Consider the following 26,530-nt stretch of genomic DNA (forward strand, 5'->3'; position numbering starts at 1 on the left):
GGCCAAGTTGCTTAACGAGGAATCAACAGAGTAAGCAATCTTCCTTTTTGTTCTATTATATATTAACAAATTTCTTACAGTGAGACCACACCACATGATTTGAATTATATATGTTTTGCTTGTCAATTTGACTAATTTATATGAGTGGTTAATATCAAAATTAATGTACATTTAGCAAAATTATGTTTTAAAAAAATAAAAATCTTTATGCATGGCTTTTGAGGTTTGTGACTGATAAGGTGCTTAAATGGTAGAAGATATCATAATTCAGAGGAAGATGAGCTGCTTTCTGTAGATGTACATGATTATGGGATTTTGCTGGTGGAGCTCATCACCGGAAAGAGTGCAAGTTTTTTTACCAACCACGGCGAAGGTCAATCCTTCCTTGATTGGGTAAAGAATTTATTTATTTGTTTTTAAAACAGTACAAAAACGTAAACCAATTCATTTTTTATTTGCAAACCTCTTTAATGACAATGCAGAAACGTAAAGAATGATAAAAAGATAGAGAAACAAAAAATTCTAAACATTTAGAATATTATTGGTAAATTTGAATGAATAAAACTAGACTTTTGGACGGTTTTATACTAACCTTAAATATTCCAAATTTATCAAAATAGGCAGACCTCAAATATTATGTAATAATAAAATTCTCCTAGTTAGAATAAGGAAAACAAACAACCATTACCAAAATCTGATATGTAAAAAAAAAAAAAGATAAAAATCTTAAAAAAAATAGGAAAAATAACAAAATATTTTAAAATCACAAAATGACCATGAAAGAAATAGAATTTCTGACTTAATTAGGAACTAAAATGCTAAAATATTTTTTTCTTAGTTTATCTCGTTCCAAACTTCGAAATGATATATTATATGCCCCAAATGAATAGATATACCTTTGAGTTATGATTCTAGAAAGATATCATGCTCGTTATATGCAACTATCCATGTCATTTAATCATTTAAAAAAATTTTGCCTATTCAATTAATTAGTAGGAACGAAAATTTGACCTAGTCAACCAATACTTCAGAGAATCTTTTTCATCACTTTTATTGATCATTTGATTAATGTTAGCATTGTTTTTTATTTTGCAATATAGGCTCTCCCAATTCTAGAAGATGGTCCCATAACCCAGGCGATGGATCCGAGATTAATGAATAGTGATGATTCCTGGGTGGTTCAATGTATGGAAAAGGCTGCATTGCTCTGCCTTAAAAATGATGATTCAGGCCACAGATATTCCATAAGTGAAGTAAGTCCTTTTGTCTTTATTCTTGGTTATTCATATTAGAGTAATGATACAGCCACAAACTCTTGTACAAACTTATTTTGTACAAACTGACGTGGCATTAATTCATTGGTTGAATGAAAATATAAATTAATAAAAACAAATCATGTGGGCCAAGTAATATTTAATTCAACCAATCTTATCATGCCACATCAGTTTGTACAAAATAAGTTTGTACAAGAGTTTGTGGCTGTATCATTACTCTTCATATTATTGATATAAGTGAATTTATTAATTCAAGTCATTTGAGATCTGGTAAAAACAAGGACTATAAATTTTCGAAGCACGTAAGAATTTTTTTTAAGTTCTGCCGGTTTCAAAGATTTAGAAACGCTAATTCAACACTAATTCATGTATGTGAGTGTATGGTTAAAATTTAATTATTTATATATTCGAATATAACACATGTAACAAAAATGTTGTATTGCTTTGCTCTAATTATGCCTGGGCTGACTAACCAGCAAAATGTCCTGTTTTTGTGGGTTGCTATTTTTACTGCCTATGGCAGAATTCTGGCAGTGTAAACCACTATGCTACACATAGGCCAAAATAAATTTTTAAAAAATGATGTAAAATTAAAAAATTAGCCTTGGTGAGGTTCAAGAATGGGTTTATTGTGGAAGAGGCTTATTTATGGTAAAATAATTCCTCCTTACATAAATTCTTAAATTCCATAAGTTTAATTACTTTCTAATTTCAATTCTTCTTCTTCATAGATTTCTTGGTTCATGACGTTACAATGGCTATTATTTTTACAGGTTTTAGCAGTGGTTCGAGGTGATCAACTAGCGATTTCCAGGTGCTAGATTATGAAAAGGGAAATTATCAATTTTGCACGTTGAGATTGATAAAAGTGCAAAAATACTTAAAAAGTTTGAAATTTATGAGTTTTCTCTCAAAGTTTAAAACGTGTATCATTTTTCCACCTTGTCATTAAAATACATTCAACAATAATGATCAATCGCAAGACGTTACTTCTTAAAATACTTAACTAAATATTCACTTTGCTCGATAATACTCACTAAACTGATTCAATAAGAACGATAAATACTACTCAGACTTAAACGTTCATACTAGTTTTTCAAGTTGATTTACATGATTGAATGAGATCATCCGTATTGTAGTATTCTGTGGCATCATATGCCGGCATGGTGCAGTTGAACATATTGCATGCTTATTTTAATGTGACCATTTGAAGCAATTTTGGGTTCTTAGTTGGTGTCTTTTTCCCAAAAATTTGAAGTGCTCCACTAGGGGAAATGAAGCGAATTATATGTTTCAGCAAGAACCAAACGCAATATTGTCAATCCCGATAAAGACTTGAAGGTTGGAGAAAGAAAACAAGGAATATCCAACTTTTATTAATTCATTTTTGCACGCAAGCACTAGGAAGAAGTAAAGATTGCCAGCATCTGCATTTTATGATTTTAAAATGCGAAACCTAAAATGACGGGGAAATTCTTTTGTACGTCCGCTGTACATACAACCAACCAATAAAATTATTTGTATCCACACACACGCACGCATAATACGTGTCAATAAAATATTGGCTGCCTGTACACACCACCGATTTGCAAAGGTTTGATTATATGGTTTTGTAGAATTCAATAACCCAAAAACAATATGCACGACAAATAACTTTAATAAATCCAAATCCAGCTCCCATTGCCAATGCCTTGATCTCCTCTATTGTCCTCTCCTTTGCTTCAGGAAATAGATTGTACATAACTATGTCATAACAAAGCTTTAGTTTTCAAAGTAATCACAACAACTTCTCATTGATTATTAAGCATATATATACAATAGGAGACTAACAGAATATTGTTACAGATCCTTAAAACTAGTGCTGGTGTATTTATTGTTGAGAAAGGTTTAGAAGAAAATACAAAATTAAAAATATTTGAATAAGTTACAGTTAAGGATAAGGATAATATAATTAGCTGTTATGCCCCCTCAAGATGGCGCTCGGGAGAGAAGTCCAATCTTGACCTTGAGATGGTGGAAACGGGCCCGTGGAAGAGGCTTGGTGAGAGCATCAGCTATTTGATCTGTAGAAGACACATGAGTGACACGAAGAGCACCACGTTGGACTTGATCTCTGATGAAATGAAAGTCAATAGCAACATGCTTCATCCTTGAATGGAAAATGGGATTAGAACATAGTTGAGTGGCCCCTATGTTATCACAATATATCACTGGACAGCTGGAAAGCGTAACACCAAGATCAGATAAGAGATAGCAAATTCAATTTAGTTCAGCATCTGTGTTTGTAACTGAACGGTACTCAGCTTCAGTAGAAGATCTAGCAGCAGTTCTTTGTTTCTTAGAACTCTAGGACATAGGATTTCGACCAAGATAGACAATGTAAGCATTTGTGGAAGAGAAATCATCTTTGTCACCTGCCCAATCAGCATCAGAAAAGGCATGCAAAGTTAAAGGGGAATCTCGGTAGAGTTGTAAGCCATTATCAATGGTACCAGATAAATAGCATACGCTTGTCCTGCAACACAAGCAAATCAACTCAACAAAACACTCTTCAAGCGAGTGCCAGCTCCAAAAGCAAAAGAATTATGAGTAGAACAGAGGTTCAGAAGGAAGGAAATTCCAAAGAAGAAAGAGAACCAAATATTCAATTCCCCTGCCTTTTAAACATTACAATACTTATATGCTGTTTTCCTCCAGTACCCTCTAACAGAAGGTTGTTACAAAATAGCAAAAGACAAAAGGAAATATCAAACGAAAAGATTCTAGAAAGAAATCCACAACTTCCTTGCTCTCAAACAACATAATCCTTCAGCCAGCTGGGTGGTTTTCTCAATCGCGATGGGCCTGCAACTGGTTCTGTGTTGGGCCTAGTATCTTCCTCCTGGTGTGGTTCAGCCCACTCCAAAGAGATTGGTAATGTTGTATCATTCCCCGGGTCTTGAAAAATCACCTTGTCCTCAAGGTGAAAATCAGGATTGAGGCGCGAAAACTCAAAGAAATCTTCCCATGTGGCATTTTCTGGAGCACTATCTGACCACTGCACCAGAACCTGTTGAACTTCTTTCCCATGATGCAAGATTGTCCGTGTGGCACAAATAGCAGCCGGATATGAGAGTGGTTGATTGTTGATGCTGTCGCGAGGTAAGGGTAACCCATTGATGGGGCTAGAACCGTTAAAGGGTTTGAGCATGGAAATATGGAAGACAGGATGAATTTTGCAATCTGACGGTAGGTTCAGCTTGTATGCCACTGGTCCCATACGTTCCAATATTGTAAATGGCCCGTAATACCTCTTTGCTAACTTCTGGGATGCTCGTTGGGCTAAAGATGTCTGTCGGCATGGTTGAAGGTGGAAAAGCACACGATCTCCTATATTGAGTTGGAGTTCACGGCGATGGGCATTAGCCTTTTGGGTCATTCGATGCTGAGCTCGGCGTAAATTTTCCTTCAAGGAGCGCAAGAGAGCATCTCGCTCCGTCAGCGCATCATCGAGAGCTTGGATTGAAGTAGAGCCCTTAGAGTAAGCTGGGATAGTAGGTGGAATACGCCCATACAATGCTTGGAATGGTGTCATCTTGAGACCACTGTGATAGCTGGAGTTGTAACTGAATTCTGCCCAGCAAAGCAGGGAGACCCACGATTGTGGTTTTTCTTGAGTGAAAGCTCGTAAATATTGTTCAAGCCCATGGTTCACAACTTCAGATTGCCCATCCGTCTGCGGATGATATGCTGTGCTATGCCTTAGGGAAGTGCCACTCAGTTCAAAAAGCTTCTTCCAAAACTTGCTCATAAAAATTGGATCGCGATCCGACACAATAGAACTAGGAAAACCATGGAGTTTAACGACCATGTTAGCAAATAGGTCCGCTGCTGTCACAGCTGAAAATTGAGAAGATAGAGCTCCAAAATGTGCTGATTTAGTCAAACGGTCCACAACGACAAGGATAGTAGTGAGCCCTTGAGATGGTGGCAAGCCCGTAATGAAATCCATAGTGACCTCATCCCATACTAATGATGGAATAGGTAGCGGCCGTAACAACCCTGCTGGGGCTTGAGTTGAATGCTTGATTTGTTGGCAGGTTAGGCAAGCAGCTATATATTTTTCAACATCAGTTCTCATCTTATACCAATAAAATGTCGAAACTAAGCGAACCAAAGTCCGTTTTATGCCCGTATGTCCAGCCCATGGGGTAGCATGAAATTCATGGAGCAAGATTGACTTCAAGGAGGATTGGGAGCTAATATAATAGCGGTGGCAGAAGAAAAGTAATTCATCATGAACAGAAAAATCATGGGAGAGCTCACCTGCGGCAAGGCGCTTATGAAGGAGTACCAAGTCTGGACAAGTGGTATTATCCAAGCGTAGAGTTTCTAACAAGTCAAAAGTTGGACCGGAAACAAATGGAAGATAGACAGAGTATCTCTTGGGTGCCTCCACAGGCTCATCTTCATGCACACGAGACAAAGCATCAGCTGCCTGGTTTGCTCGACCGGGCTTATATTCAATCATAAAGTGATAACCAAGCAATTTGCGGATATACACCTGCTGGTCAGGTGTTTGGATAACTTGTTGCAGAAGTTCCTTGATACTTTTGTGATCGGTGCGAATAATGAAAAAACGACCAAGAAGATATTGTCGCCACTTGTGTACAGCCTCGGCAATGGCATGTAACTCCTTGATATAAGTTGATGCCACCTGAAGTTTTGGTCCCAACTTTTTACTGTAATAGGAGATTGGGTGGTTGTCTTGCATAAGCACTGCACCAATACCAACATTTGAAGCATCGGTTTCGATGATGAAATCCAACTCGAAGTTTGTTAATCGCAACACCGGGGCTTGCACCATAGCGTGTTTGAGTGCCTCAAAGGCAGTGGTGGCTGTTGGAGTCCAATTGAAAGCATCTCGGCACAATAAGTCAGTGAGGGGTGCAGCAATGGAAGCATATCCTTGAATAAAACGCCTGTAATAGCCCGTGAGGCCAAGAAACCCTCGCAACTGTTTCAAAGACGTCGGTGGTGGCCAGTTGACCATGGCTGCAATTTTCTGTGGATCCGCGCGAACAGCTCCAGCAGAAACCAAATGCCCCAAATACTCAACTGTTTCTTGACAAAAAAAACATTTGGAAAGTTTGATGAAGAAACAACGACTATGTAAGTAACTTAAAACCTGCTCCAAGTGAGAGACATGATCAGCCAAGGATGAACTATACACAAATATATCATAAAAAAAAACAATGACAAATTTGCGTAAGAAAGTAACAAAAATTTGATTCATGGTAGCTTGAAATGTAGAGGGAGCATTCGTCAAGCCGAAAGGCATCACAAGAAACTCGTAGTGCCCTTCGTGAGTTTGAAAAGCTGTCTTGTATGTGTCTCTGTCGTGCACTCGAATCTGGTGATAACCAGCCCTCAAGTCTAATTTGCTGAAAATGGTTGCTCCACCCAATTCATCCAGTAGTTCATCAATTGTTGGAATAGGAAATTTATCCTTGATACTAACCGCATTTAAGGCACGATAGTCTGCACAAAAGCGATAAGTGCCATCCTTTTTTTTCACTAGCAACACCGGAGAAGAAAAAGGGCTGTGGCTTGGTTTTATTACGCCTTGCTCCAACATTTCGCGAATTAACTTTTCCATCTCTGTTTTTTGGAAGTGAGGATAGCGATAAGGTCGAACATTCACTGGTTTTGTGTTTGGTAGTAGGTGAATTCTATGGTTAATGAAACGGTGTGGGGGAAGGCCTGTTGGGGGGTGGAATAAGTTGTGAAATTTGTGAAGTAGGTGAGAAATCGGACGGGGTAGTGAAACTGGAAGCTCTAAGTCTTCGGGGCCTCCATCTTGGTCCGAATGTAGTTGTTGGAGCTCAAATAAATTCTGAACAGCTGTGCTATGCATAAGGGCTTGAAATTGGTTAAAAGTGATTAAACTTGGTGAATTTGTGACGTTCCCACGAAGGCTGACCGGTGTCCCATCCCAATAGAAGTCCATCATCATGGCGGCATAGTCATGGGACACCCTCCTTAAGCGTTGAAGCCACTGAATACCCAAAACCACATCCGGCCCCTCAATTGGTAAAAAAAATAAGTCCAGAGTAAATGCATAACCCTGCATAGTTAGATTCACTTGTGGACAATACAGTTGGCACACCAAGAAGTCACTATTGCCAATATAAACTCGAAAAGAAGTAATAGGTTGAATAGGAAGTCCCAATCGTTCGGCCAACGCCGGTTTAATAAAATTGTGAGTACTCCCACTATCAATAAGCACCTGAAAGCAGTGGCTACCAACCTCGCCAATCAGTCGAAGTGAACGGGGATTCACTTGCCCCGCAAGGGCGTTCAAGCTGGAAATATCTGCCGTTACCATTTCCTCGAATGGCTCCGCCACGGCCAACTCCGTAGTATCCTCTGTTTCATCATCATCAGTCCCCATAAGAATCAAAAACTTACTACGGCAGCGATGGTTTGCACTGTACTTTTGGTCACAGTTATCCTTTTTCGCGTTTGTCTCGTAATTCAGCTGGAGTGAGGCGACGGACTGGTAGATTTGGTGTCGGTAAGAGGGCTGGAAGGCTTGTTTGTTTTGGGTGTTGTTGTGTTGCAGAAGCTATAGGGAAACGGTTTGGGATGTTGTTGGGAACATGCACATGTGAGGGCGGAGGAATTTTGTTGATGGATGGAGTGGTCATAGTTGTGGCCGATAGTGGGGGCCATTTAGCCCAAGGGCGGCTACTCATTTTGGCCTCCTCTGAACGAGCTTCATAAGCTTTTGCGAGAGCAAAGGCTTCCATAAGAGATGTGGGGCGGGAAAACATCAATTCCCTGCGGATATCCGTTCTCAAACCAGTGATAAAGAAACTGATCAACAAAGGTTCTGAAATCCCGGTGACCTTATTCATCAAATCTTCAAAGGCAGACTGAAACTCTGCGACTGTGGTGGTTTGTGTAAGTTTGGACAGTGTACCTTGAGGGTCGTCATACATTGAAGCGCCAAACCGATGCTTCAAACTAATTAGAAAATCTTGCCATGTTGTGATCAGTTTGTTCGCCTTCATCCATTGGTACCAGGCTGCCGCTCTCCCCTCCATGTGAAACGCGACGATGCGAAGGCGCAAGTGCTCTGAAGTTTCATGGAAATCAAAAACTTCTTCAATACGAAACACCCACCCATTCGGGTCAGAGCCATCAAACTTGGGAACCTTCATTTTCATTGATCGTAATACCGGCGAGAGATTGGTGTGTCCGGAATGCCCCTCCGCAACTAGAGAAGAACAATGTGCAGAACCTGATGATGCAGCCAAAACACTCGAAGACCCTTGGATCTGAGAACGTAGATCCTCAAAACGAGAATCCGCTGTGGACATGTATTGCTGCAAGGTTTGATGAATCGCAATGGTTTGGCCTTCAAATTGCGTTTGGAGTGCCTTCACTGCTGTCAACACCTCTGAATCAGCCATGGAAAACTCAACGAAAGCATAAATGATACGCTTGTCCTGCAACACAAGCAAATCAACTCAACAAAACACTCTTCGAGCGAGTGCCAGCTCTAAAAGCAAAAGAATTATGAGTAGAACAGAGGTTCAGAAGGAAGGAAATTCCAAAGAAGAAAGAGAACCAAATATTCCATTCCCCTGCCTTTTAAACATTACAATACTTATATGCTGTTTTCCTCCAGCACCCTCTAACAGAAGGTTGTTACAAAATAGCAAAAGACAAAAGGAAATATCAAACGAAAAGATTCTAGAAAGAAATCCACAACTTCCTTGCTCTCAAACAACATAATCCTTCAGCCAGCTGGGTGGTTTTCTCAATTGCAATGGGCCTGCAACTGGTTCTGTGTTGGGCCTAATATCTTCCTCCTGGTGTGGTTCAGCCCACTCCAAAGAGATTGGTAATGTTGTATCAAATAGCGTAAGAGACGTTTAACAAAGACCCAATGCTCAGTCGTTGGACGATGCATATACTGAGAAAGCTTGTTTACAGCAAAGGAAATATCGGGCCGTGTGATTAACAGATACTGAAGGCTACCAACGACAGTCCGGTACTCTGTAGGATCTGATAAGGAGGAGCCTGAGTGTAAGTGAAGAGCTGGATGAGTTGGCATATGAGTAAAACAGATTTGGCATCTTGCATATTTGTTTTAGCCAGAATGTAACGCCTTTGAGAAAGCAACAAACCATGCTTGTTTGGAACCACTTATACACCCAAAAAATAATTTAACGGACCAAGATCTTTGATAGAAAATCATTGAGCAAGAATGTCCACAAAGTGATTGACCATTGTCACATTGTTACCAGTGATTATTAAGTCGTCAACATAAACAAGAAGATATATAACATGGCCAGCAACATTGAGTACAAATAGTGAGGTATCATCATGTGAATTCTTAAAGCCAAATTGAATAAGAAAGGTTTGAAGTTCATGATACCAGGCCTGAGGGGCTTGTTTAAGGCCATAAATTGCTTTGCGGGGTTTGCACACATAGGATGGATGGTCGTCATCAACAAAGCATGGCGGTTGACTCATATAGACATTCTCGGAGAGGTGACCTTGTAGAAACGCATTGTTTACATCAAGCTGTCGCAAGGACCAGCCACAACTTACAGTGATACTGAGAACAACACGAACGGTGGTGGGTTTAACCACAGGATGAAAACCTTTTGCAACCAAACGAGCTTTATACCTGTCAACAGAACCATTAGAGTTTCGTTTAGTTCTAAAAATCCACTTACACCCGACGATATTATGACTTGATTTAGGTGGTACTAGCTCCCATGTTCCATTCAGCACCAAAGCGTCATACTCGTCAGACATAGCCCGACGCCATTTTTGATCTTTGAGGGCTTGGGTCTGTTAGAGAAGCTCATTGTGCAGAAAAGAGGAAGCTGCACAAGCTAAGGAAAACCAACAAGCTAGTGACGTCAGGTGAATGTAAGCAGAATGACAGCTCAGCTGCCACCTCAGCTCAAGTAGTCAAGAGTCTGTTATGACTACTCTGTATATCGAGCTGTTGTTGTGCATGTGTAGATTCTACTGAATCAGTTAGTCATTAGCTTTAGTAATCCTTAAGCTTTGAGTATAAATAAGTTGTAATCATAACATTTCATTTTAAGAAAAATAAATACAAGAATTCTGGAAGTTCTCTGGAAATTTTCTGAGATATTTTCTCAGCAACCAAACAATATTTTCTCTTAATTTCTTTCATGGTCACTGTAGTGGGTTCAAGGTCAGTGGCTTTGGATAATTGGGTATGAAGATTCATTTTTTTAAAGAGGTTTGTGAATGTTATTCTTGGCTCTAGTTGTCATACTATGGGTAGGTGGTGGTGGAGTCACTGGTGGTTGGGAATTAGTTTGAGATTGTGTCGGACAGGAGGAAGTGACTGTTGAGGAATTAGGCTGAGTTGATGTAGATGGAGCTTCACATGGGGGTTGCTGAGGGCTGTCGACCGTAGAGGGCGTATTGAGTGGTGGTACCAAGGAGCCAGAGGAAACTCGAAGTGGTGGGGGAATCCAACTGGTAATAGTGTTTGGTTGAGGACGAGGAGACTGATTGGACAGAGAAGTGAAAGGGAACGAGGACTCAACAAATTTAACATGCCGTGAGACATAAATTTTAGAACTCGAAGGATCTAAGCAATAATAGGCACTTTGAGTTAAAGAGTAACCAAGAAAGACACAAGGTTTTAAACGAGAGTCAAGTTTGTGGGAGGTGTAAGGCTTAAGCCAGGGGTAACATAGACATCCAAAAGTTCGTAGTTTTGAGTAATTGGGAATAGTTCCAAATATAAGTTCGTAGGGAGATGAGAGATTTAATGTAGGAGTTGGCATGCGATTAATTAAGTAGACTTGCAGTGGCAAATGCATGAGACCAATAAATTAAAGGAAGAGATGCATGAGAAAGTAATGCTAGACCTGTTTCGACTATGTGAAGATGACGTCTTTCAGAAAAACCATTGTGTTCAGGTGTGTGAGGCTGTGTAGTGAGATGAGAGATTCCATTGGTGGAAAGGAAATGAGCTAGAGATGTGTATTCACCTCCATTATCAGAGTAGAGAGTCTTAATGTTTTTGTCAAAGTGTTTTTCAACTATGGCTTTAAATCTAATGACGATATCTTTAACTTCCGACTTTCGTTTTAAAGGGTAAAACCAGATATATTTTGTAAAGTGATCAATAAAAATCACATAGTATTTAAAGTCATTATGTGAAATTATTGGGGAAGTCCATACATCTGAGAATATAGTTTCAAGGGGCTGAGAAGATACGAGTGTTGAGGTAGAAAAAGATGCCTTGTGGCTTTTATTACAGAGACATGCATTACAGGAGAAATCAGACGACAAAGAAGAAGATAAACCGAGTTTATTATTTGAAAGCATGTGCTTTAGAATAGGAAATGATGGATGTCCTAATCTATTATGCCACTCGGATGATGAGGCCTTTGTGCTAGAGAACGCAAGCAATGGTGAAGTTACCGGCCACTCATGTACGCCATCTTTAGTGTGGCCCGTCAGAAGTGTTGCCCCCGTGCGAAGTTCCTTCACAAGAAAATTAGATGGTAAGAACTCAATTGAAACGTTATTGGACTTGCAAAATTGAGATATAGAGATTAAGTTCTTTTTCATGCGTGGAACACAAAGAACATTATTTAATTTAAAAGTAGTTTGCGGAGTTTTAAGAGAGGTGGAACCAGTGTGAGTTATGGAGAGACCCGAGCCATCTCCAATCATTATGTCGTCGGAGCCATTGTATGGAGCATGTAGTGAGAGATTGCTTAAGTCGGAGGTAACATGATGAGAAGCACCACAGTCCAGGAGCCAGGATGGAGTGGTGGAATTGCCGGTAGCGTAATGAGCTGTTGGTTGCCATGGTGCAGTTGGATTGGACGTCGATGTATTGGGGTGTTTGTTGGGTGATTGAACTGGTACTAGCCGAACAGAGGGACATTTTTTTTGCAGTATGACCCTGAATTCTACATATTTGACAGTAGCCAAGGTATGGACGAGATGGGCGATTTCCCCGTGTTGAGGTTAGTCCGCTATTAGTTGCTTGAATTGGATGGTGGCCACCAAGCTGTGGTTTGACTTGTAGGATTAGCAGTGGCTGGAAAATATGATTGGTTTGATTTAGTAGTTAGCAGTGATGCTTCAAAATTAAGTAATTTTTCATGGAGTTCTTCAAAGGTAATATGAGTATCTCTGGCTTGAACAGCATGCACTAATTCATTGTAATCATCCCCGAGTCCATCAAGAATTTTGTCTGTAAGATCTTCTGTATGAAGTGGTTCTCCAAGAAGAGCAAGTTCGTCAGCTTTTGCTTTTACCGTCTGTAAAAACTCAGTTACACCTTCTGTTCCCTCGGTAATCTTCTTAAGTTGATTTTTAACTTGTTTAATGCATCCACGAGAAGGCTTGGCATATGTGTTAGCGAGGATGGTCCATGCTTCACGAGAAGTTTTGGCTTGAGCAATGAAAGGTATTATGGTTGGGGAGATGGAGCCAACAATGGCATTGAGAATTAGTTGGTCCTGTCGAATCCAAATGTTGTAGTTGGGATTTGGTCTAGTGGTGGCATTTTGGATGATTGTGGCTGCTGGACAAGGCTTGGATCCATCAACATAACCAAGTAGATCATAGCCAATGAATAAGGTATTAAATTGTAACTTCCATGAGAGGTAGTTACTGGATGTGAGTTTAAGAGGAGTTTGAGCAGCAACATTGATAATGATAAGGGTGTTGTGAATGGTGGTGGAGGATGAAGGATCAGTCATGATGACTGAAGAAAAAAAGAAAAAAAGAAAAAGAGAAGAATCGACTACCACTTTAGAATGCTCTGATACCATAACAGAGCTTTACTTTTCAAAGTAATCACAGCAACTTCTCATTGATTATTAAACATATATATACAATAGGAGACTAACAGAATATTGTTACAGATCCTTAAAACTAGTGCTGGTATATTTATAGTTGAGAAAGGTTTGTAAGAAAATACAAAATTAAAAATATTTGAATAAGTTACAGTTAAGGATAAAGATAATATAATTAGCTGTTATGTCAAGTGTTGAAATATTCCTGTTTATGCTAGAAATCTCAGGGGATTCTGGCACTATAGATTCTACAATAATGACCTTCCCGGATTTCGGAAGTGCATCGTAGCAGTTCTTTAATATCTTCAAACATTGTTCATCACTCCAGTTAAGGAGTATACTCTGAAAGTTTTGTATATAAGAATATCTCTTATTGGTTTCCAAGTTTAGATAGTAATTGGTTCATTTTTTTTCTCTTTGAGGAAAATTAGTTTAAGAACTAACTAACCTTCATGAAAATAGCTTGTCCATTAGGAACTTTAACAAACATATCTCCTCCAATATGCTCCACACCTACAAAAGAAGAATAAAAAGGAAAAAGAATAATTTTTTTGTTTAAAAAAAAATAATTAAGAAATACATATCATGTTCATATTAAAAGTACCTGAGCTGAAGGAAGGGTGCATTTTTAATGACGTAAGGTAAGTCAAAGTTAATACCCCTAATTTGTGGGTATGTATGAACTATTAAGCTCATATTTGTGCCTAAACCACCACCAACATCCACCAATTGGTTAAGCTCTTCAAATCCCTTGTAGATTTCAAGAATTTTCTCCATGACTATCGCTTTATGATTATGCATTGCTTGATTGAAGAGGTTCTGTAATCTAGCATCTTTGGCAGCATACTCAAATAGAGGCAATCCATTATGTGCCTTCATAAATGGTACGGTTCCTTCCATTAATACACAGTCACTGAAGAGGTTCCTGTTGAAAGGTATGAAGATTTTGATTTCTTAATTATGTTTTACAAAAGAAGAAGTAAAAAGAAAAATGTTATGTGCATGTGTGTGTAGGTGTGAGTGTGAGTGTGTGTGTATATAGTTAATATATATCAACGATGTCAAGAAGAGGAAGAAATACCATGTTTCCATAAAAACTTTGTCCTGAGTTAAGAACAAACATGGAGCTAGAGAAACTCCATCTTCATTTGGAACAAAAAATCTGGAAGCTGATGCTAAACCATATAATCTTTAGACGCTTCCATCTTTATTTGTGACAAGATTACATGTGAGGAAAGAGTGACAGGCAAGGAGGCGTAGTATTCTGTCAAGTACTATTGGAGCTTCTTTGTTATTTGTAGGGAGTTGAGAGGCAATCTCAGAAGAAGAGAGCTGCGATGGACTTGCTTTAGCCAAAATCTCTAACACACCAAGCTTAATGGCTGCTTTTTATGGAGCTGTTAACGAGTTCCATTGCTAACAAGAAATCTTGCTCATCGTTTGAAGATTTCAGAAGTTGGTCCTGGCATGAACTCATTTTCTTGGAGTAGGATATGGAGAAACAAAATGGCAATCACTGTACTGCTCAGTTTATGTAAGACTTTATACGCACACTCATATATATAGAAATGTTTTAATTCTAGATTTATTAATGTCACGAAAAAACTATTAAGTCACGTACTTTAATAATATAATGTTGGTAAAAGCTGTTAACTCATATGTTTGATAATATAATGGCCATATGATTTAATAATAAATATTTAAGATTTGATTTAATTTGATGAGGTGTAATCAATTTTCTCATAAATGTTATCCGTTTTCTCTTGCTATTCTCACTCTTTCTCTCTTTCTCTCTCTCTCTATATATATCTTATTCTTTTTCTCTTTTAAGATTTGATGAGTTGTACTATCTTGATTGATTTGACAAATATATTAGAATAATCAATGTACACAGAATATTAATGCTGGCATAATCCAAAATGAAATGAGGAAGTATAAATTACTAGACTAAAGAGACGACTCGAATACTCTTCTTACTGTCAATTAATGTATATGTAGAATCACAGATGATGCGCATACTATAGCAAATAGCATCAAGTTATGAAGCCTTTTTTCCCCCTGGCCTCTAATTTTGATAAAACACATCAAGTAATATCCCCAAATTTATCTTTTGATTCTAACATTGTTTATTTATCTTTTGGTTTAATTTAGTATGTCTTTCTTTCATACATGTTTTATTTTATGGTTTTGGATATTAAACTATTTTATGCATGCATTGCAATTTTTTTGTTTATAGTTTTATGTCTATCTTGAGAGATAAGGCTTATTCCGTATATATTTTTTTATTATTAATAAAATTCCCCCGTGAGGCTTGTCCCAAAAAAAAAAAATTATCTTGGATTATAATTGCCAATTACGTGCCTCTATTTAACAATTATTACACTAATGTGGTAAATAAATTAATACAATAGTGAGGGTAACTTAAACTTTAATTGCAATAACAATTGTTAGTCAACTTTCTTTGTCAGCGGACGAGCCATGCGTGCTTCTAATATAATAGTAAGGAATAAGATGGCTCGCAGGAAACATGATATTAATAGAATAATTTAATATTGGAACTTAAAACTTGCAAATATAAATTAATGTTTATTATACACATTAGATGGCGCAACATTGTTCCTTTAGTTAATAATGGAAACCCCTCATTTCTTTCTTCTGAAGTAGTGCTACACATCCTAAATTTTTTATTTTGAAAAACAGATTATGTGTATTCATCAATTCAATTGGTTTGAGAGCTAATATAATCAATTCATTTGAATTTTTTAAAGAATTATTAACCACTTAATAATTAATGCATCATTTGAGACGAAATTTAGAATAAAAAAATTGATATGTCCATCGTTACTCTCTTTTTTATTTAATTTAGGATAAAGCTATTTAAACTTACTAAAATACTTGTTAAACCCATTTACTTAATAGACCCTACTTAATAAATTTAAAGGTTTATATTTTACTTTACAAACACATTTTAATACCAAATATACCTTTATTGTATATATATATTTTAATACCAAATATATATATATATATAATTATAATATATATATATATATATATAGATAATTATAATTATAACCATTTATGCAACTAGTTCTTTTACGGTTTTAAAACTCTTTCTCTGTTTCTCTACAATTGTTCTCCCATGGCTCAATCTCTCTGTACTCTTTCCGATGTTTCAAATGCAAACTTCCTTCCAATTTCAGACATGCTATAATAAAATTGCTAGAAATGTACAAAAGATTAGGGAAAGCACAACAAATAATAAAACAATGTTTGTAATCAATCACAAAGATTATAGCTAATAGATTGCAGGAGTTGCTCCCTGATTTGATTGGACCCCATCAAACTAGCTTTGTACCTGGCCGCCATATCACTGAAAATATTATAGTTGCACAGGAGATTATCCATTCCATGTGGAGGAAAAAAGGGCGCAAAGGCTTTATGGCAATAAAGGTGGATTTAGAGAAAGCATATGATCGGTGGAGCTGGTCTTTTATTCACGAAACTCTTCAGGAGCTGAACTTATTGACTATGCTTATTAATCTCATCATGGAGTGCATCACTACAGCCACGATGAATGTGCTCTGGAATGGTGAGCTTACTTCTGAATTTCGTCTAGGAGGGGTTGTTTGACAAGGTGATCCACTTTCACCGTATATCTTTGTGCTTTGTATAGAACGCCTCAGCCATGGGATTTCTAGATCGATTCAACATGGTCTTTGGAAGCCAATTCGATTAGCGAGAATGGGAACCCCTTTGAGTCATTTATTTTTTGTGGATGATCTATTGTTGCTATCAGAGGCTTCTAGCCAGCAGGCTATAATTATTAATAAGGTTATAGATGATTTTTCTACTAGCTCGCGAGCCAAGGTTAATAAATCTAAAATCTTGGTTTATTTTTCTACTAATATATCAGCCATGGAGGCTTCCAGAATTGGCTCTGATCTGGGTTATTCAGTCACTGACAATTTGGGGGGTTCCTTTATTCCATAATCGGATGTCGAAGCAAACCTACCAAAGTATTATTGATAAGGTTGATCAACGGCTTTCTGAGTGGAATGCTTCTCACCTCACCTTAGCGGGACGCATCACTTTGGTGCAATCAGTTTTACAAGCTATTCCTGTGTACGCAATGCAAACCACAAACCTACCACGAAGTATAAAAATGAGGATTGACCAGTTATGTCGGCGCTTTATTTGGAAAGGTTCGGCTGAGCATCAAAAAATGAGTTTGGTTAATTGGGGTATGATTTGCACTCCAAAATGCAAAGGGGGTCTCGGTTTTAAGAAGCTGGATATCATGAATCATGCCCTCCTTATGAAGAACATTTGGCGGTTAATTACTGAACCAACGAAGCTTAGTAATCAAGTATTGCTAACTAAGTATGGGGTTCAATTGGATGAGGTTCCTACAAGCCTGCCTGCTCGATATGGGTCTCATTTGTGGAAAGCAATGGGAAGCATTTGGGAGAAAACTCGAGTGGGAATGTGGTGGAACATTGGTGATGGGGAGAAGGTTAGGTTTTGGTGGGATTGTTGGGTGACAACTTCGAACCCTTTGGCTGACTTTGTGACACAACCAATTCCGAATACTTTACTTAGCAAGTGGGTAGTTGATTTTGTTGATGAAACTGGAAACTAGAATTGGTCTTTGTTTAGCCACTTGTTGCCTAATAATATCCTTTTAAAGATTGCTCCAGTTCATCCTCCTAAAGCTTCTCACGGAGCTGACAGTTACTTGTGGGGAGTTGCCTCTAATGGAATTTTCTCTATAAAATCTGCTTATGAGCTTTTGGATGATCCTATTGGCAATGGAGATCGTAATTTTTGGCGTTTGGCTTGGAGTTGGAAGGGCCCCCATAGCATCCGTGTTTTTCTTTGGCTCCTCTTGCATGGTCGGTTGAAAACGAGGAAGGAACTTCATAGGAGACACTTGGCTGTTTCTACTCAATGTGATAGATGTGGAGGGCCGGTTGAGGATATTCTTCATACTTCCGTGACTGTGTTACGGCTAGGAGGGTATGGTCTTATCTCTTGCCTACCCACCATCCCCCTAGCTTTTTTCTTTACTCTCTTACTGATTGGCTGCAGATGAATTTGATGAGAAATACAAATGACACAAGTCAGGAGTATTGGAGAGTATGTTTTAGAGTGGTGGTGTGGAGATTATGGTTTTGGAGGAATGACGTTCTCTTTAATCATGGATCGTGGGAGAGTGGTTTTATAGCCACAGACATAAAGGCTCGAACGCGTGAGATTTTACGTTGTATTCACCAACCTTTGCTTGGGAAACAACAGCGAGTGGAGACACTGACCCGGTGGAAAGCTCCTATTTGGCTGTGTGTCAGTTTAAATACGGATGGTGCTAGGAAGGGGTCTGGATATGCTGGGGTTGGTGGATTGATTCGAGACTCCAATGGAAATTGGCTCATGGGCTTCACTGTTAACCTTAGAATGTGTTCAGTTCTCTCGGCTGAGCTTTGGGGTCTTTTGCATGGCTTGAGAGTGGCTTGGGATCATGGCTTTAGACGTCTTCAAGTGGGAGTGGAAAATAAGAGCATAGTGCATCTCTTGGAAAGGGCTCATCCTTCAGCCAACGAAAATGCAATTCTTGTCAAAGCTATTCGAGAATTATTAGCACACGACTGGATCGTCCACATGGAGCATGTGTACAGAGAGGCAAACAGTGCTGTGGACTTCCTTACTTCCTATAGCCTAACTACACCCATAGGCTTGCATGTTCTTCTTTCTCCTCCCTCTGCTATTTTTGGTTTACTTTGTAATGATGCTTATGGGATTCCACACTCTCGTTTAGTGTTACATTAGCTCTTCATGAGCCCTTCTTTAATAAAAAAAAAACAATGTTTGTAATCACATAAAACAACAAAATTCATGCTCCTGACAATACATTTTCTCTCTTATGGTTCTTTCCTTTTAAAACGTATATATAAAAAAAGATTGACTAGGAAGAGAGAATTTAAAGTCCAGATTCAAAGAAGATTGCCTAGAAAATAAAGTATTGGCCGATTGCAACTTTTACAAACAAGAAATTTTTCGTTGAATCCAAATATAAAACAATTTCGGAAAATGATGAACGATCTTGGTCAATGATGATGATCCTTTCCCCAGTTCGCCATTGCAACATTATGAACCTCGTTGGACAGCAGTTCTGGTGCTAATCGGTTTCTGCTTACCGACTATCCATGCAGGGCATCCTTGAGATGAATTTGAAAGGTAAGCTAAATAAAGCAGGGTGACATAAAAACTTTTAATTTCTATTTTTTTAACATATTAATTGATCTATTTGTATAAAAAGGAAAAAGAAAATGTTGTTTCTTTATTATCTTAACATTTTAAGGATGGTTCAAGCACAAGAGACTCTACCTCTGATGTCTGAATTTATTGAGGGAAATAAGTGGTAAAAGCTGAAAAATTTAGCTAGGTATTGTTTACACAATGAGGTTAAAATTTATTTTTTAAAATTTCAATTTTCTATTCCTGTATTTTGCAGTTGATGATACAGCTAGAAAATTATCGTGGAGAGCAAGATGGTATATCGCTCAAGAAATTGGAGGAAGCTTGCGCCATCTTCATGAAGAATGTGGTGGTGAACCAATTGTTCATTACTCTGTTTCTCTAATGTTGTCTTTTCTTATTGTTGTTCACTACTCTGTGTGTTCCACTAATGTTGTCATTTCTCATTGTTGTTCAGCAATGGTAAGGTCTATCATATACTTAATTTTATATTTTCTACAATATCTAAGTTCCATTTTTTGAGAAAAAAATAATAGATGTTTCATGAGAAATACACAACGGGTAACCCAATTTTTTTCCTTTTTGAAATATAATACAGAATTTTTATTGAAGTTATTTCTAGATTTATAAGTCACTGATCTCTTTTTAAACTCCCAATTAACCAACTTGCTTGAGGAATTTTGAATCCTTTATACTGAAATAATTCACATTATTTAACCATTGTCCCAAATATTCCTATAATTTATTTTCATTTTGATTTACAATTTTGAATGCTATTTTATACTCAATTCATGAGAGATAAACAACAGGTAACCCAATTTTTTACTTTTCGAAACGTAATACAAAATTTTAATTGAACTTATGTCTAGATTTATAAGTCACTAATCTCTTTTTAAACTCTCAACTAACCAACTTGCTTGAGGAATTTTGGATCCTTTATACTGAAATAATTCGCATTACTTTAACCATTGTCCCAAAAATTCCTATAATTTATTTTCATTTTGATTCACAGTTTTGAATCCTATTTTTTGTTCAATTTATACATACATAAATTCGTAAGCGTAGAGACATCGAAACTAACTTTTAGATTTGACCATCATTCAAGCTTTCGAATTTCATCACGGCCAAGTTGCTTAACGAGGAATCAACAGAGTAAGAAATCTTCCTTTTTGTCCTACTAGATATAACGAATTCTTAAAATGAGACTAGACCACATGATTTAAATTATATATGTCTTACTCGTCAATTTGAACAATTTATATGATTGGTTAATATCAAAGTTAATGTGCACGTTGCAAAATATTATTGGATGGGCCCTCCTATATATGTGTTAAAAAAAATTGCATGGCTTTTGAGGTTGTGACTGAAACAGTGCTTCACTGTACATAATTATGGGATGTTGCTGGTGGAGCTCATCACCTAAAAGAGAGCCGGTTTGTTTACCAACCATGGCGAAGGTCAATCCTCGCTTGATTGGGTAAAGAATTGGGAAATTTACTAAAATAACCATAAAATTTTTGTTATTTTCACAATTAATCTTCTCAATTTTTTTCTATCAACATTAGCCAAACACACGCTTTTCTTCCCAAATTACCCTTCTTTACAAGCCAAAAGTAACTTTCTTACGATAGACTGCTTGTCGCACGAAGTTTGGTGCGACAGGCCAAGCCTTGGTGCGACAGGCACCTGTCGCACCAAGGCAATTTTGGACCTGCCAATGTTAAGTGGCAGCACCGAAAATGGGAAATCGTTTGGCTTCGTATACGTTGTTCCAGTAAAAGATGGGAAGAAGAATGTACATGACTAAGGCAAAACCAACTAAAGTATTGACAATGGCAAACAATGGTGTCGCTAATGGACTTCCCAAAAAGCTAGAAACTGTAGACCAGTCGATTCCAATAGCACCAATGCCTAAGCCACTCAGTCCTGAACCTATCTGTTGAGCTGTGACAGAACTTTTCCATATCCAGCAAACAAAAGAAAGAGCAGTAAGGGAAGGGAAAAGGTATCCTGGGACGATATAATAAGCAAAACTCGATACAAACACCACGAAAAAGAATTGTATCCTGGTAAGTCCTCCCTTTGGCCTCTTCTCTTTTTCATGTAGTGCCCTGCAATCTTTTTTTTTTTTTAACAGATTGAATAAATGCATCGTGTTGCTTCAAGTTCAAAAAATGGTGGAATCTGGAAGATGAATGAGCACCTGAATAGAGAAACTTGAACCAGGTTTGCTGGCCACGACATGTATGGAGAGTCCACGAGGCATCTTCTGAATATACCAGCCCACCCATAACCAAGCATCTGAATGAGCCCTGAGCATTGCAATAATATGGACAGCATAAACACCACTAGCTCCACAGCTAGCGAAAATGGTGATCAAAACATGTTCTTTAATATTGAAAGGCCTCGGATTAAATGAGAATGACCAGTTCGTAACAACCTTTTGTCTATCTCTAGCACCCCAAGCATCAGAGCTAACTCTTCTAGGACCTGCCAACGTAAAGTTTCTTCTCTCTTCAGGTACTGATCCTTCATTGGAGCTTCCTTTCCGTGACAAGCTTCGCTCAAGTGGTTCAACTCCACCAAGTACAACAGCCTTTTCTGGTATTGCCCATATTCCAGAATAAACCAACTGAGATTGTTTGCAAAGCTTGGTTCTTCGGTTTGGGAGAGACGGGAGAAAGAGAGATTGTTGGGGGAGAGATGAGAAAGAGGGGCATTTTGGTCTCAAAGGTTTTTTTATGGCTAATGTTGATAGAAGTTTGTTTGGGGGATTAAGATAGAAAAAGTCAAAATTTTTATGGTTATTGATGTAAATTTCCCAAAGAATTTAATTATTTATTTTTAAAATCCCCCCACACCAAAAAAAAAAAAAAAAAGAGAATATGAATGTAAACCAATTCATTTGTTATCTGCAAAACTCTTTAATTACAATGTAGAAAAGTAAAAAAAAATTAAAATTTGAAGCAATAGAAAAATAATAAAATATTTTAAAATCACAAAATGATTTAAAAAATAGAGTTTTCAGCTCAATTATGGGACAAAATGTCTAAAGCATTTTAAGATTAGTTTGTCTCATTACAAGCTTTGAAACAAGAAATTATATGCCCAAAAGTATCTTACACGTCCTCCATAATCATCCTAGTCATTTAATCATCTTAAAAAAGATTTTTCTGATTGAATTAATTAGTACCTACGAAATTTTGACGAGCCAACCAATACTTCATCAGTTTTTTGGATCACATGACTAATGTTTGCTTTGTTTTTTTTCTTTTGCAACTTAGGCTCTGCCAGTTCTAGAAGATGGTCCCATAACCCAGCTGATGGATCCAGTGGCGGATCTACAGCCCCGGTCTACCCTAGAAAAAATCTTTTATATCTCTTATGTTTTTATTAAATTAATAAAATAATAAATTTTTTATTTTTTTCATATATGTCCCTAATTTTGTAATTCAATTACTCTTATAATTTTATCAATTTAGTATAACAATAGAATTTTTATTTTATATTCCAATATATCCCTAACTCAATTACCTTATGTTTTCATCAATTTCATATAACAATAGAGTTTTTATTCTACTTTCAAATATGTCCCTAATTTAATTATATTATTTTCAATTGAAATTAGTGACTTATTTTATAAAATGATTAAATTGTATATTTATTGAATAGATTATAAATATTAAGGAGCTAAAATTTTATTACTGCTTTAATTTATTTTAAAAACTTCTAATTGAAAAAAAAAGTATGTCAATGTAATATAACATCATCAATAGTATTAAAAATACTTATAAAAACAACCTATAGTAACAATTATCAACATTTTCATAAATTTTTTATATGAATTTTCAGACTTTATTTTTTAGTTCCATTAACTCGGAGGATAAGTTAGAAATAAAATTGAATATTTTAAGGAGCTTTTGATATTAACTGAATTGAATTTAGTTTATTATTAAAACTTTTAGCTAATAATACTTTTATAATTTGAATGGATGAATAAATTTTAATTGTTTAATTTATTAAGCCTGGAAATTTAGTACTTGATTTCAAACATAAAAGTGTTACTTGTAATTTTTAATTGATTGTAATTACATATATTCATCTATTTTAGTTTGGAATTCTTAATTGATTTATTAATCCTTATATAATTATATGTTATTATAGGTTGCAATGTCAGATTCCATAATTAAAAAAATAGTGTTTTGATAGTTAAATTGTTTTTTATTTTCTACTCTTTTTTTATAATTATTTTTGTCTATTGTACATGTGAGGAAAGAGTGACACGCAAGGAGGCGCAGTATTCTGTCAAGTACTATTGGGGTTTCTTTATTATTTGTGGGAAGTTGAGAGGCAATCTCAGAAGAAGAGAGCTGAGATGGTCTTGCTTTAGCCAAAGTCTCTAGCACACCAAGCTTAATGGTTGCTTTCATGGTAATCTGAGGTATTGAGCAGTTGACGAGTTCCATGGCCAACAAGAAATCTTGCTCATCGTTTGAACATTTAAGAAGTTGGTCTGGGAATGAACTCATTTTCTTAGAGTAGGATATGGAGAAACAAAATGGCAACGACTGATTGCTTAGTTTATGGAACACTTTATATATAATCATCCAAAAGAGATCCTTCATTTTATTAGAATGAGGAACAAATGAATAGAAGACCGAAAAACACATTTTATTATTTACTAAATTAGAAATCGTATTCTTTTTTCTCTTAAATTTTTCTTCATTTTAATAGAACGAGGAATTCTTTATTAAAAGAATTATACACATACACACACATATATGTATGTATGTATACATTCTCAGGTGCAGAAGCTCGCATTTTTTTAAATGCAGATACACTTTTAAATTATGCGGTTTAAAAAAGTTAGTTTTTGAGGGTTTAAGAGAGTTGAAAACCAACTCTCTTAAACCCCATGATTTTAAAGTGTATCCATATGAAAATAAAATGAGGACACCTGTACTAGAGAATGACTATATATGTGCGTGTGTGCATGTAAAATCATTCTCAGGTGCGGATGCTCGCATTTTTGTAAATGCGGACACACTTTTAAACCGTGCAGTTTAAAAAAGTTAATTTTTAAATGAACTATAAAACCGTGGGGTTTAAAAGAGTTAGTTATCCACATGAAAATAAAATGAGGGTGCCCACACTAGAGAATGACTATATATATATATATGTGTGTGTGTGTGTGTGTGTGTGTGTGCGTGCGTGCGTGTGTATACATATATTAACATCATATTTAAATTGTGTATATATATATTAACATCATATTTAAATCGACAACTTCAGTATGTATAATTCACATTGTCATAGAATTGAGTTACATGTCCAAGGGTCAATGCTCACCATATATATAGTAGAGGCACAGGTGCTCACTAAGTCATCTTCAAGAGACAATTTCAAACACAATTTTTTACACTAATTCGATGTAAAAATAATAAACTTTCAAGATTTTGATGAATTTAATTAATATTTTCTTTCTCTCTTGCTTATTCTCATTCTTTTCTCTCTATTAAGATCTGATGAGGTGTAATAAATCTTTCACTAATATTTTTTTTCGACTCCCTTATTTATTCTCTCATTCTTTTTCTCTTTTAAGATTTGATGAGTTGTACTATTCTTGATTGATTTGAGAAATTTATTAGAATAATCCATGTAAACAGAATATTAATACTAGTATAATCCAAAATGAGATAAGTGTTGATCACTAGACTAAACAGACGACTCGAATACTCTACTTATAGTCAAGTAATATATATATATAGATGATGCGTATACTGTAGCAAATAGCATCAAGTTATGAAACTTTTTTTTAAAAAAAATTTAATAAAACACATCAAGTGATATCCCCCTATTTACGGGGTGGGATGGGATTCTGCTCTTTCTGTCACTCTTCTGTTTCTTTCCAAGGATGACAATATTGTTCCGTTCATAACGTTTCAGCTAGCTGATTCTTTTGGTTTAGTTTAGTATGCCTTTCTTTCATACATGTTTTATTTTATGGTTTTGGCTATTAAACATTTTTACCCATGCATTGCAATCTTTTTGTTTATAGCTTTATCTCCATTTTAAGGGATAAGGCTCATTCCATATATATATATATAATAGTTTTTTTGTTAGGAATTTTAAAGTGCGGGAAAGTTCGTGAGAACTTTAAAATCGTATGGCTTTAAAGACTTACAGTTTTAAGCTTTTAAAACCATGCAGTTTTAAAGTTTTCTCGCACTTTCCCACACTTTAAATTCTAGACTGGAACATTTCTCTCTCTCTCTCTCTCTCTCTATATATATATATTGTATTACAATTGCTAAATAGGTGCATGTCATCATCTTCTGTTTAACAATTATTATGCTAATATGTTTAATAAATTAATACAATTAGTGTGCGTTACGCAACCTTTAATTGCAATTAGGGATGGCAATGGGGAGGGGAGGGGACCAATCTCCCCGTACCCATCCCCGATATTTTGCGTATGTCCCCGTCCTCTCCCCATCCCCATCAAAATTATTTAAGAGAATCCACATCTCCTCCCCGAATAATAACAGGGGATCCCCGATGGTCCCCGATCCCCGAATAACTAATACATTTTTTTTGTTTTCAATTTTGAGTTAATCATATTAAAATAAAAAATTCAAATAAAAGTAAAGTTTGAAATATATCTTACATTAATATCCATTACAAAAGTCACATACATTAAATTAGTATGTAACGCAGCATGCAAGGGATACAAACTATCATGAACAAATTAATAGCCTAATACAAAATTGTTACAAATAAAATCAAATTTAGATTCAAAATTAACTTTTCAATGGTGGCGTGGGCACTTTATAAATGTGAACTATTCCTTTTACAACACAATAGTTAAGTCGAAGCAAATCAAGAACAAATATTAGATTAGATTATATATTAAAATTGTGATTTGTTATGGGCAATTATAACATCTAAAAATAAATAAAAAATAGATTCAAGTTTAAAATATTTAATGAATATTAAAATTAAAACAAAAGTTTTGGGCTAATAGAATCTGTCCGGTCTTTTTAATGTGTCCTAAATAAAAATTTAGGACTTTAATTAGTTAATTAGGCCTAAAAGTTTAATAATATAAATATTTTGATATTTTTTATTTTTAACAAT

At 36.3% G+C, this 26,530-nt stretch overlaps 1 protein-coding gene and 1 pseudogene across 1 annotated transcript in view; one reads left to right on the forward strand and one right to left on the reverse strand.

The window, feature by feature from the left end:
• LOC18042715 overlaps positions 1-2,095 on the forward strand; it is a 9,837-nt gene extending 7,742 nt beyond the window's left edge. The window contains exons 6-7 of the mRNA XM_006431807.2: positions 1,101-1,253; positions 2,048-2,095. Of these exons, the coding sequence (XP_006431870.2) occupies positions 1,101-1,253; positions 2,048-2,095 (201 nt within the window). The remainder of the gene's footprint in view (positions 1-1,100; positions 1,254-2,047) is intronic.
• A 779-nt stretch (positions 2,096-2,874) lies between these two features.
• On the reverse strand, positions 2,875-23,922 carry LOC18042716 (annotated as a pseudogene).
• Positions 23,923-26,530: the final 2,608 nt, after the last annotated feature.

Source organism: Citrus clementina, unplaced genomic scaffold, assembly GCF_000493195.1.
Source record: "Citrus clementina cultivar Clemenules unplaced genomic scaffold, Citrus_clementina_v1.0 scaffold_5, whole genome shotgun sequence".
In the NCBI taxonomy this organism is placed as follows: Eukaryota; Viridiplantae; Streptophyta; class Magnoliopsida; order Sapindales; family Rutaceae; genus Citrus; species Citrus x clementina.